Source organism: Phoenix dactylifera, chromosome 18 (assembly GCF_051530095.1).
Source record: "Phoenix dactylifera cultivar Ajwa chromosome 18, Ajwa_hap1_PhDact_Kaust_v1.1, whole genome shotgun sequence".
In the NCBI taxonomy this organism is placed as follows: Eukaryota; Viridiplantae; Streptophyta; class Magnoliopsida; order Arecales; family Arecaceae; genus Phoenix; species Phoenix dactylifera.
Window position 1 is genome coordinate 17,776,241 of NC_143207.1, and position 12,016 is coordinate 17,788,256.

At 38.1% G+C, this 12,016-nt stretch overlaps 1 protein-coding gene and 1 pseudogene across 3 annotated transcripts; one reads left to right on the plus strand and one right to left on the minus strand.

Moving 5' to 3' along the window:
* The first annotated feature begins 844 nt into the window (after positions 1 to 844).
* On the plus strand, positions 845 to 2,736 carry LOC103719832 (uncharacterized; annotated as a pseudogene). The gene is made up of 2 exons (XR_015974744.2): positions 845 to 1,089; positions 2,143 to 2,736. The product of XR_015974744.2 is annotated as an uncharacterized LOC103719832 (transcript).
* A 388-nt stretch (positions 2,737 to 3,124) lies between these two features.
* On the minus strand, positions 3,125 to 11,603 carry LOC103719831 (E3 ubiquitin-protein ligase RGLG2-like). Of its 2 annotated transcripts, none has more exons than XM_008809254.6 (12): positions 11,309 to 11,603; positions 10,390 to 10,716; positions 8,036 to 8,120; positions 7,778 to 7,918; positions 7,563 to 7,676; positions 7,379 to 7,476; positions 6,095 to 6,174; positions 5,751 to 5,856; positions 5,526 to 5,653; positions 5,211 to 5,418; positions 3,819 to 3,875; positions 3,125 to 3,597 (listed from the first exon to the last, which is right to left on the minus strand). In XM_008809254.6, exons 2-12 carry the CDS (start codon positions 10,696 to 10,698, stop codon positions 3,517 to 3,519), a joined length of 1,407 nt encoding a protein of 468 aa, XP_008807476.2. In that variant the 5' UTR covers positions 10,699 to 10,716; positions 11,309 to 11,603; the 3' UTR covers positions 3,125 to 3,516. The 2 variants fall into 2 exon arrangements, with proteins under 2 accessions (XP_008807476.2, XP_038987356.2); XM_039131428.3 differs by having other exon boundaries at positions 10,390 to 11,051; positions 11,309 to 11,584.
* Between the last annotated feature and the right edge of the window lie 413 nt (positions 11,604 to 12,016).

Genomic DNA, 12,016 nt, shown 5'->3' on the forward strand with positions numbered 1-12,016 from the left:
TAGTTGTTATAGGCCAAAAGCATGATATTGTCTAATACCATATGTAACGATCCAAGACCTCACCAAAAGGGTTGGCTAGAAGTTTCTAACTAGGTTTGTTGGTCCTCTCAAAGTGCCCAAGGTCTTTCTACAATTGTGTGGGACTACACACATGTGAAAAATAATCTAGTGAATATTTCTTCCAAATTTCAGAAATTGAGGAATATTTGAAGCCCTTAATTTTGGCCTATGATTTACATTAAAAACAGCTTAGCATTGGTATTAATGAGAGTCAATTTACATAGCTGGAAAAGGGTTGCAACTACTAACAATTATGACCTATTGATTTATGATGGTGGATTTCATGGATTCCCTTCTTTTCTTCTTCTTAAATCTCTCTTAATTCTTCTTAACTTTTCTCCTTCTTCTTTTCTATGTACTTGCTAAATGTCCCACAAACAAGTACACTAAAAGAAAAATAAAGTCCTAGAACATTACATAGAAAAAAGAGAACCAGAAACAACCCCGTGGGTACTTCTAGGACTAGGAGGAAGCTTAGACACTGAATCTGTCTTGTTAGATTTATGCATAAACTAGCTTGATTTTCTTCCAATCGGAGGCAATAATTACATACAAAAGAGTGAAGAGAGAGAGAGAGAGAGAGAGAGAGAGAGAGAGAGAGAGAGAGAGAGAGCATGAAGTAGAAGAGAAGGCTTCTTCCTTTAATTTCTATGGTCCCTTAGTCTTCCATAGAGGATAGAGCATTAGAAAAGGGACAAAATAAACCCCTCAAGTTAAGGAACTTATAATATGAGCAATAGAAGGCATGTAGTAGTTTTCTCACATGAAGTCAAGGTGGAGCTTTGAAACCAGGCCTTCCTTTCAAACCATCCTTCAACTGCCTTTTTTTTCTTTATCCACTGGTGCCAAGACTTGGGCGCCTTCACTTCATCAGTTGCGTCTTCTCGTACCCCAAAAAGTAGAAGGCAGACATGAAACTCTCGGTGCTGCCGCCTCTGATGATCCTTTGCTCAGAATTCTTGCTCCAAAATCCTCCTCTCACAACGGCTCTCCCCGTTGCACCACTCACCACCCACTTTGAGCAAACAGGTTCCAGAAATCCCCTTCTTTTTTCTCTTCATTCTTCTTAGTTCTTTTGCCCTTAGTTTTTGTTAATTTAAAACTACATGAGCTTCCTCTTAATCATTAGGATAAAAGAGATAGCTCGACGGTTAGATTGAAAATTGTTTCAGATTATCAGTATAAATCTGCTTTTGAAATGAAGTGATGGGGTAACCCATCTTTCCTCTTAAGAAGAAGGAATAAAAAAAAGAAAGAAAAAAGAAAACATATCAGTATAAATCTGAAACGTCTTTGCACCTGACGCCATGAATTATTCCATTAAAAAAGAAAAGAAAAAGAAAAAGCGATCTCATGAAATGATCTTTGCTTTCACCATCTTCTTCTTATTTCTTAAGAATTATTTGGTTTTGGAAACTGCTCCTTTCCTCTAGTTCTTTGTCTATTTCCTTTTTGTTGCCAAACAAATTGCATAAGCACAGCCAGAACGATAACAACATTAGATTTACAGAGGACTCCAACCGAGCCCTCACAAAATATGTGCATTGACCTGATGGGACGGATGCATTGTATGGAGTTTGTTTCATCAACTCCTTTCTTTAGCTTAAAGTTTTGGGAAAGCTCTTGCTCCATCAGCCTTTCTCCTTTAGCTTAAAGTTTTGGAGAGGAGGGCAGCTTGATTTGCTCATTATGGGCATGAATTTTTCATATCTCAACCTTTAAAAAGCAAAAAAAAAAGATAATAATTCTTCCCAATTGGAAATGTTGATGACACAAAATGTTTTACATAAGCTTCTTAAACACTTATTCGGTTGTTCTGGCTTTAGAGTGAGTCTACAAACTTTGCTTTGTAGGCTCCTAGTAGAGGTACTTTCCAAGTGGTATGCTGTGAAAGTACGATTGTTCAAATCTGAATCAAGTGATGCAGCTTTATATTCTTTGTTGTTTTAGCTTTTAATAGAAAATATTTTGCATTTTTATTGTGAACACTTCTCAATCCAGTGATGCAGTCGTATGCGGTTTGTTTCTTTTAGCTGATGCAAAACATTCTGCATTTTTATCATGAAATCTTGTCGGGTTCAGTGACTGCTGTGAGGCACCCCTCCAATGTAATCTTCCATCCATCAACTCGTTCCTGCGTCCTTCGCAAATCTCTAAATGAGCCATTGAAGCTTGGTCCTTGCAACCAATCTGATGCCTGGAGCTACACGCCGCAAAAGATTTTGATGGTGAGGGGCACGTATTTCTGTCTCCAAGCCGTGGACTCAGGGAAGCCGGCGAGGCTCGGAGTCGTCTGCTCTTCTGATTCCGAATGGGAGGTGACATCGAGCGCCAAACCGCATCTTTCGACAAAGCGAGCAGATGGCAGTCTTTTGTGCTTGGATGTTGATCCTGGGAACACTCTCATCACCAATCCATGCCTGTGCTTGAGCAATCAAAGGTGTGAGGCCGATAACCAATGGTTTGAGATCACGCTTCAAAACAAATATTAGATCGCTGGGATCGCTCCTTCGTCTTCTAACACTGTTTCCAGTTTATCGTAAGATCACAATAACGAGGATGAGGGGATACTTATGTATATCATAAAGATATCTTCGCATTTAGTGATCAACTTATGTAATAGTTAAACGTTTTCGTATGTTCATGAATAAAGTATACTTATGAATAAAGAAATGCATGTCAACAGAGTAACCAGGCACTCGTCTCAGTGTGAATCTTTCTCTTAGGCTTACATGGACAAACTTCTAATGCCAGCCAACCCGTTCGGGAAGTAGAGGACCGCTTTAAGTTTGACAAAAAAGGGAAATGGAACATTTGTAACTTCTCATTGGCATTACAGAACAATCTATAAACCACATGACACAGGAAGGCAGGGAAATGGAACCTCAGGCGAGCTCTGTAACCCATAAACGAGAGATGCAACCGCTTGAATTAGCTTAGATTAGATAAGGTTTATCAGCTTGAGTTAGCTTTGATTCGATAACTTCCTAACTTTATTTTTACTGGCAGAAATGAAGAACACCACCCACAGGAAATGACTTGTCAGCAATTATTCGAAACCCAGTTTGAACTAGAAAATTGTCTCCTTTATTTTAGTCAACTAGAATATTGAATCCCAGCCAATATGTTACAAACAAGCATCTTCTAACGATAAAGACAGCTCACCAAACAAAGAATGCTATTAGTGCCATGAAAGATAATGCAACCTCCAGATGTAAAATACCATAAACAAAAACAATTTAAAAAAGAGAAGAATTCTCTAACCTAAATTTTGGCCCAAAAGGATATTTATGTACAAAATTCTACGATGCTGCAACACTGTACCGAAATATAAATGAACAACTTTCACTACTTCAAACACAGCCATTTGGACACCGGAACCCCAAACAGTGTTCATGAAGCCCCCATCATTGCTCGTCGGAAGCAGCAGCATGATTGCCACAAATGCTGACCACGTCAATAAAGCTTTATTCTAGTATAAATTTGACTTCGGCAGATGGGGCACAAATCAAGGCTCTGGCCGCAATCACAGCAAGTCTGCAAGGAGGCAATTTAAGCAAAATAAATACAGCAATAATAAGAATTACTTCCCCAATTGATAAGCTCTGCTATTTGTAGTCTCATTATAAACTATTAGAATCAAATTATTTGGAAATTGTGCAGAGAACTAATTGTGGTTCAGCCATTGCCTTGAGATGATTTTACATGAAATGAAACTAGCGAGCAACGAAAGATATAAGAATGTCAAAAGACTTCACCTGGTGTCCACAACCAAAAGCCATGTCCTTCGGGCTTGTAAGACAAATAGGGCAAAGCTGCAAAAGATCAAAGTAATATAGTAGTTCGCAGAGCTTTCAGAAAATATTTTTTTTAATTAAAGAATGGAAGGGACGAAAACAGTTAATGAGCAATTGACAAGGTCTAATATTTGGTATCATAATATATCCCAGAGATGTAACCCTAGAAGCGAATGTCTGGTTGAACTGGTTGAACCATCAAGGAGTCAGGTTTCTGGTCCAGTTAACCTCCTAAACCTATTTTCATAGGAAACCGCTTTATTTTTGCCTTGAACCCATGGTCAAACCAGTGAATTTTGATAACCATTTTGGTTTTGGAAGGATCGAGCAGTTTTCATAAATTATATAAGATCCCCATTTTCTTCATCAGCCAATCACAATTACGCCAGGTGGCACTTCTCTCCAGCCACGAGCAAGGACAAGGAGGACCACAAAGTGGGTCATAGCATCCATGTCCCTCACAAGCCTGAAACATCTTCCACCGCCTCCCCATTCCATCAGAAAATAGAAATCACACAAAAGGTAAAAGGACGTCATGGCCATGGCCCTCTCTAAAACCTCAAGCCCTCCAAAACCCAGTAGACAGTACCCCTTTTATCTCTGGAAAACTGAAATCACCTCAGGGATAGAGAAAAGATTCCCTTCTTTCTGCGGAACTGGGATTTGGAGGAGATGAGAGGAAAAAGCTACCAGATACTGGGTTTTTTCTGCGAGAATGGGTTTAGAATAGAAAACCTTAACTTTTTTCTTGGATAAACCCGTAGATTTAACTAAGATTGTCACTAGAATGTGTTTTCGGATTTTTTTTTCTTGATTTACTGTTATATTTTTGGTGCCAGAAGGCCCAGAATTCAAATTCATGTGTTCCCAGTTTCACATACCGATTTTGTCCTAGAACGAATGTTTAATGTAATGTCTGCTTATTTACTAACTCCATAAAGGGTCAGTGTTGATATCTTGGATGAGTAATACTTGTTATTAGAATCTTCAAATTTTAAAAAGATTCAGGAGTGATGCCATTTTGTTAACTATTAGAGCTCCATTTTATGATACCATGATATCATGTTTAGATGTGATGTTTCTTGATGATTAAGGATGCCAAAAATTAGTAGAGAATGCCTAAAAGAATAAAATATATATTTATAATTATAACTTTTTACTTAAAATTAATTAATAATTGGTGACATCGTGGTTTATTTCTGATTGACACAATGGTTGAACAACCGACCCGTAGCCCCATTACTTCAGGTTCAATCAACATAAAACATTCTTAGCAGTACAAAAGTGGAATATTTCGATGGACTAATGAAGATCATATGGGAATATAATTTGTATGTCCTTTAGATAACGTACCTGATTGTCCCATGATGCACTTGGTGCAGTAGGAGCTGCACTTGGTGCAGTAGGAGCTGCACTAGGTGCTGTATCATATCCAGAATAAGGTGGTGCACTCTTCTGGAAACTGGTTGACTGGAAACTTTTAGAGCCAGAGAAAGATGTACTGTAACCTCCAACAGGTGGGGGAAGAGGAACCCTCTCTGGAGACCTTGCTGAACGACGACTGCTTATCAGCAACAGAAACCAAAACATGTCCCGGATTAAGTAGGTAAGTAATAAAGTTGTACAGATAAAAAGAGCTTCGCATGCTAAAGGGGTTCGTGTCCATACCCTAAGATTCCCAGTTCTAATGTCGCTTTATATTGTGAAGGTATTTCCATCAATGCTCCAAGAGCAAATGCTGCCTCTTTTCTGGTTTGGGGCATGTTCTTTGACATTATCTCCGTAAAATTTACAAACTGGATGGGGGAAGGACAACTTCATAAAATTACAAGCTACTATAGGGATGAAATATAGCAGTAAGTGTCAAGAGTTCATATCAACTCCATGTCTTACCTGAAAATTATCAAAGGATCGGGCAGGAATGTTATCATCAAATTCCTTCATCATGTCCCAAGGGCCATCTCCAACTCCGACGAGAACAATAGATAAAGGAAATTCACTGCAACATAAAAAACATGGTAAGGATAACACTTATAGGAAGGGGGAAAAACCTGTTACTAGTGACTGACTTGTACAGTACACACCAGACAAGCTGCGACAGCTTATCACCGTGATATCAAATATAACTCATTCCAATCAACAACCATAGGTTAAGGGCATCATTATAGTTGATATTACAACGACAAGATAAATCTAGAAATAATACAACGGAATCAGTAGGATTTGAATAATATCACCTAGCTTTTACAATAGCATCAATAGTCTTTTGCTCCTGAGAGCTCAATTGTCCAAATTCAGTATCTACGCTCCTTGTAACCTGTACCAGCCATCATTTTCAAGAGGGCAAGCCTAATTAATTTTAAGCAGATTATAGGATTACCCAATTTAATTACTCTCAAGGATAAAACACAAATGCAGACATGTAGCTTGGCATGACCCAAGTGGGCAACATGAATACATGACTACCATCACAGACTTAGTTAAATATCTATATGAAATGAGCGAAAGACAAGCAGCAGGATATTTGTTCCATCAAACACAATAAACTCAGATATAGACAACCAACATATACAAAATTAAATTTTCTTTGATAAAAGAAGTCACACCGAAAAGACATTGCATGTTAATAAAAAATCCATTGTTTGTAAATTCTTTCATTCTAGTTATCTTCATTATATAAATAGATTATTACTCGTATACTTCATGTTAATAAAATCTACTCACTTTTTAACCTAAATTCTACTTAGGCATGAAGAATATATGCTTAAGAACAAGTTCACAGATTCTGGAATATGCAAAGCCTCAAGTAAAATATCTTGGCTTCTATTTATATTTTTATACCAAGGCACAGCAGATAATGTAGTATTATATGATTTGATAATTCATTCGCCAATTAAATTTGGTAGAATACATGATATTTAAACAAGAACACTAGATACATCCTCTTAAATCTCTATACAATTATTGTATTCATTACCAACTTAGTAATCATAACATGAACATAATGATATCCACCTTTAGTCTCACTATATATATTCAGCCCCTTGAAGTTCATTCTGGCCTTGCAGTCAAGTTTTATCAGCGTTGACTAACCAGAAATGAGTTATTCTTAGCAAATGACTATTACACCATAAGCAATAGTCTCTAAATCTGGATTTGTCGCAGTTTTTTTCTCCAAATATTTTTCTTTAACTTATGTTAGAAATTATGCATGTTGCAGAATGAAACTACTACCATGCCCATTTTCAGCAATATATGCAATTTTCTCTGGTCATTTCACTGATTTGTGTATATTCACAAAATTTGGTTCAAGCATTTTCAACAAAAACCAACAGACAAAGGCACATATGCGTACAGATTTTGAGAGGACTATATGCAAATCTTGTTTTGTGTCCTATTATTTGGTCATAAATTCAGTATTAAATTTAAGTTTCTCGAGTTCTCTACAGAGACTATACACAGAACTCACAATATATGTGAAAGAGCATGATTTAAAATGAGATAAATTGAAGGCGATATACCTGCCCATCAGCAATTATCAATAAAACATGGTATTGTCCCCCACTCTGTTCCACAATGGTCATAGCCATTTCAATAATAGGAGCAAACGAGGTTGGCCCTGGGAGGAAAGAAAAGCTAACAACTGAATAATCAAATTGCCAAGCATGGTCTTAGCCAGAAAATATTAAATAGCAGTACATATACCAGCCAATCGCAGATGGGGGACAAGCTCTCTGTATCGTGCTAGGGCTTCTGAAAAACCATTGCATGGTCTCTCATCAGGATGGAAACTAAAGACATCCTGGTCATGTGTTGATGCTGCCAAAAGATAGAAAATGTTCAAGTAAACACTAATTCAAGTAAACACTAATAATTTCCTTAGATTTTCTTAGAAAGTATCTCATAATAAATAAACTTACCATCTCCAAACCCAAAACATGGGATTAAGTTATCTTCATCAAATGCTGACAAGGTTCGTCCAATGATAGAGATTGCTTGTTCATAGGGATTTGGAATATCACCGATGTGATGCAAGCTGCGTCTGTGGAATGATAATTTACCTGATCATCAAAATATGTCAGGTATGTAATATGTTTAATATGGGACAACTTCAGTGCGTAAATGTTGAATTGTAAGTAACATGGGACATATTCAGTGTATAAATACTGAAAAGTAACCTGTCCACTCATTGCTCTTCGTGAAATCAATACCAACAATAAGATTTGAAGACTCCAGGCCAGCTTGTGCAAGAGCCTCAGTGACCTGTGGATAAGCAAATTCATAATCTAAATTAGATAAAAAGCAACAAGCTAGTTAAAACTGGATATTAAATACAATTCAACTAGGTTGTCCTTGGCATCAGAATTTGATTACATGTTGTAATTTGTAACACATCATAAAACATTATTAAGAAGTTTTAGCATGACCAAACAACTTCATTCAATCAATGTTACTGATACGACTTTTTCCAATTCTCTTTGAACCGATGCCATGCAGGCTGTCAGTGAGAGAAAGCTGCATGAAGAGCCACACTAGTTGAGTTTTATCATTGAGTAACCTTTCAGAGCCACTAATCATTGCTCAACATTGTATAGTATAAGCACACACCGCTTAGTAAGTTAGCAAATTATAGCTGTGACACTATAATCGCTGGTTTCAAGTCATGAAATTAAACTAAAACTAACAAGAAGACTGGAGTACAATTGCATAGAACCATGATATCCTTGAAAGAATAACGAAATATGTTGAATGGCATAACTACATAGAGGACAATATTTGGTTCATCATTACCTCATCCAACTTCATACATAGAATCCAATTAACTACACCCCCACAATGATGTCATAAATTCATGTCAATCCTTTTGGTTTGCCAGAACAGGAAGGATCCTCAAAAAGACAAACATGACAACATAGATTGAGACAACTCGCTAGCACTAGGTAAGGACACCCAACTTCAGTAATTTCTTTCTATCTTTTTTATTTACATAAGATTCATTAAATATTACAAAGCTCAGGTCAGCTTGATTATTGAGTCTAATACAAGCTAAAGCTGCTTACAAATGGTTCATTCAATCAGCCGCCTTTATTTTGAAAAAGCACTCTAAGCATGCTGCAAACTCTTGTCCTCCTAGATTTTGTCTCTTCTGATGTACATATAAGAGTTAAGGATGGTTGAAAATGCCCCAATATGGGTAAAAAAATAGATATGGGTCTTATGTGAAACTTCAAGACACAACATTTTAAATCCTCATATTAAAACCCTTGTAATCCTGCTGCCACTGTTCCCAAAGAAGTCCCTTCAAGGAAGGAAGATGAGCGATCTTTTCACAAAATGAACTTCGCTTCATATCAAAGCCATGTGTATATCTTAGATTATGAAAGAAAGAAGCATCATTTTCATCTTTTGAGGCCATGCTGCTCTATCGAATTCATTTCTCTCTCTATCTATCTCTCTCTCTCTCTCTCTCTCTCTCTCTCTCTCTCTCTCAATCCTCAAGTCCTCTCCTCCTCTTCCTCTTACGCAACTCTGCAACTACCCTTTTCTCTCAATTTTTTAGTTGCTTATTACTGAATTTTGGAACAACAAAATTCAGATAAGATCTGACTTTAAATAGTCTTAAAAACCCCATAGCAGTTTCCATGTACGATTACATAAACCTGTCAACAAAAACTTATCAGATAGCAATGAAGACAACCAACGTGGATGCTCTTAATCAAATTTAGTTTACTGAAAGAAGAAAACTAATAGGCTATCAAAAGGAGAATGGACAGAACATGATGGCCGTGATGGTCGTGATTGGATGGGCTCCATGCAGTACATGGGGCAGCCTATGCGTAAGCCCCATCCAATCATAAATGGTCATGAAATGAGAACCAGCCCTCTCCGGCTCATGTCTGAGCTGGAGAGAATCTGAACACAATAAATTACTGATTCAAAGTCTTTTCATACCATTTTCTTCTAGATATATTAAAATGTCTAGCAGTTCTATAACTATTCGATTTCCACCTACTTAGTCTCGTATTATTCTTGTATATTTCTGAGTAGGATATTTAAGTTACTGCACAAGTTTTATGAGGCCAACTATCTACACATAATCCTAGAGACATTTAACATGATGATGAACATCATTGACACAAAATGCATCCAGCTGATTCCTGAGCTTGTTGCTTGGTCCCATGGTTCTGGCATTGCCTAAAATCACAGATCATCCAGCAATATCTCATGCACTCCTGCAAGACCATCAATGAATATTTCTTTCCACTTTGTTTCATTTAAAAGCTACCAGAACAAGATGTCAAAAGAACCATTCTAAAAATCCTGAACAGAAAACCGTACTCAAAGAAGAATTGGCATCCTTCTGAACATCATTTCTCTTAGGATTCTAAAGTTATTCATATCGGAACAAAGATAGATTAACGCATGTGCATCGGCAAAGGCATCCCATGTCACAAAGTGTAATGACTTTAGACATGATGTCGTAGTGAATATTTCTTGAGATCAACAAGAGAAAAAACTTTCCATAGCTTACCTGTTCCACGGAATTGTAATCGTCGGTTATCTTCGAATACCGCCGATCCAGCCTCGGTCGAGACCCACCAGCACGCTGCGTGTAGGACGGCTGCGAGTGGGATGGCTGCGAGAAACCAGAAGACGGAGGTGGATAGGCCTGCTCCGGCTCACCATAGCTTTGGGGCGGAGGAGGGTAATTCTGATGCCCGGGCGCTTCATAGGGATAACTCTGGCCCCAATACTGCTCCTGCGAGTAGCTCCGGTCTTGAAACGACCCTGCCGACCGGAAGCTCCTCGGGCTCGCCTCTCTCGAGCTCCGCCCTCCCATCAATCAACCCCTACAAATCTAATAAAAATCCCCCAAAATCGCGCAAGATTCGTCAATCAAATCCACCGAAAATCGACCTAAAGTATCAAGAAAATCTCAGAAGATCGTGAAGGACCGGACTATAAATTGAAGGCTAATTTCAAGGTGTGCAGCGAAGATTCGAAGCAAGAAGGGTTTGAACGATATCGGGAAGAAGAAATCGGCGGCGGCGGCGGGAGGAGACCAAGCCGAGCCCTTAGTTCGGTTGCGCCTATCCTCTGACCACCGACTCCACGGTCTCCACCTTTCTCACGTCTCTCTTTAGAAGATTTCAAAGTTACTCACCGACTTCAATTTCTTCTTCTTGTTGTCCACTTCCGGGGCGGAAGGAGATAACCATATGACGAAATAATAGAAAAGCTTGGGTTAGAAGGAAACGATCTCTTTTAACACGGAAAACGGTTCAAGCAAAGGTTGCTTGTCTTTTCCAAAAAGGGCCCGAAAATTAATGCAAACTAAGGACAGCCTTCTTGACGAAGGATTAGAACGCGTATTTCCTTAAAAAAGGCGTGTTTAAATTTCAAGATTGCTTGGAAATCAGGATTTCATTTATTCATGCATCATACACTACCTTCAAAGAAGAGGAAGAAGAAGAAGCAAGAATAAAGCAAGACCCCGAGTAATGGCTGGAGACGGGATATTATTCCAAAAGCAGAAGGGATCCATGCAAGGATACAGCTGGGGCTTGGACTTTATTCCATTGTTATTCCGGTTCCTCTCCTGGTACTGCCGCTGATGTTATTCTTATTCTTATTCGATCCCTCTTAATGGCTGTAAAGCTTGCAATGGGATTGGGGAAAGCTGGAAGGGGTGATAAGAGTACAAGAAAGCCTCACTTTTTTAACTTAATCATTAGTGGGGAAAGCTTTTTAGCCTTTTAATTTCAGCTACTTATTTTGTTTGACCGACACGTGGGAAAAAGAGGAGAATAAAGTAGAAGTGGGGGTTTTTTTATAAAAAAAGACTGGTAGGAGTAAGACTGGCTTCGAGAGGGTATCATTTTCTTATGGAGAACAACCTCCTTCTCTGTCTGAAATTGAGCCTTTTTGGTCAATTTGAGAACTCTAAAAAAACTTCTAAGGAGTTACCGTGAACCTTCCTCTCAGATGCTGACGGTTTTTGTGATTAAGATGCTTTCGTGTTCACGGACTGCGTGTATCACGGATGTCATGCGTTACGAATATACTTCATCATTTTATTAATAAAATAATTTATATTATATCTAATACATCTCTTATTCATGAGTTGAATGGGAGCAGTTCTATTTTTTATTAATTCA

Coding starts and splice junctions, on each gene's coding strand:
- LOC103719831 (XM_008809254.6), bottom strand. CDS start 10,698: ATGGGAGGGCGGAGCTCGAGAGAGGCGAGCCCGAGGAGCTTCCGGTCG. Junction 5,857..6,094: donor GATGCTATTGTAAAAGCTAG/GTGATATTATTC, acceptor TTTATGTTGCAG/TGAATTTCCTTTATCTATTG. Junction 3,598..3,818: donor CTTTTGGTTGTGGACACCAG/GTGAAGTCTTTT, acceptor GCCTCCTTGCAG/ACTTGCTGTGATTGCGGCCA.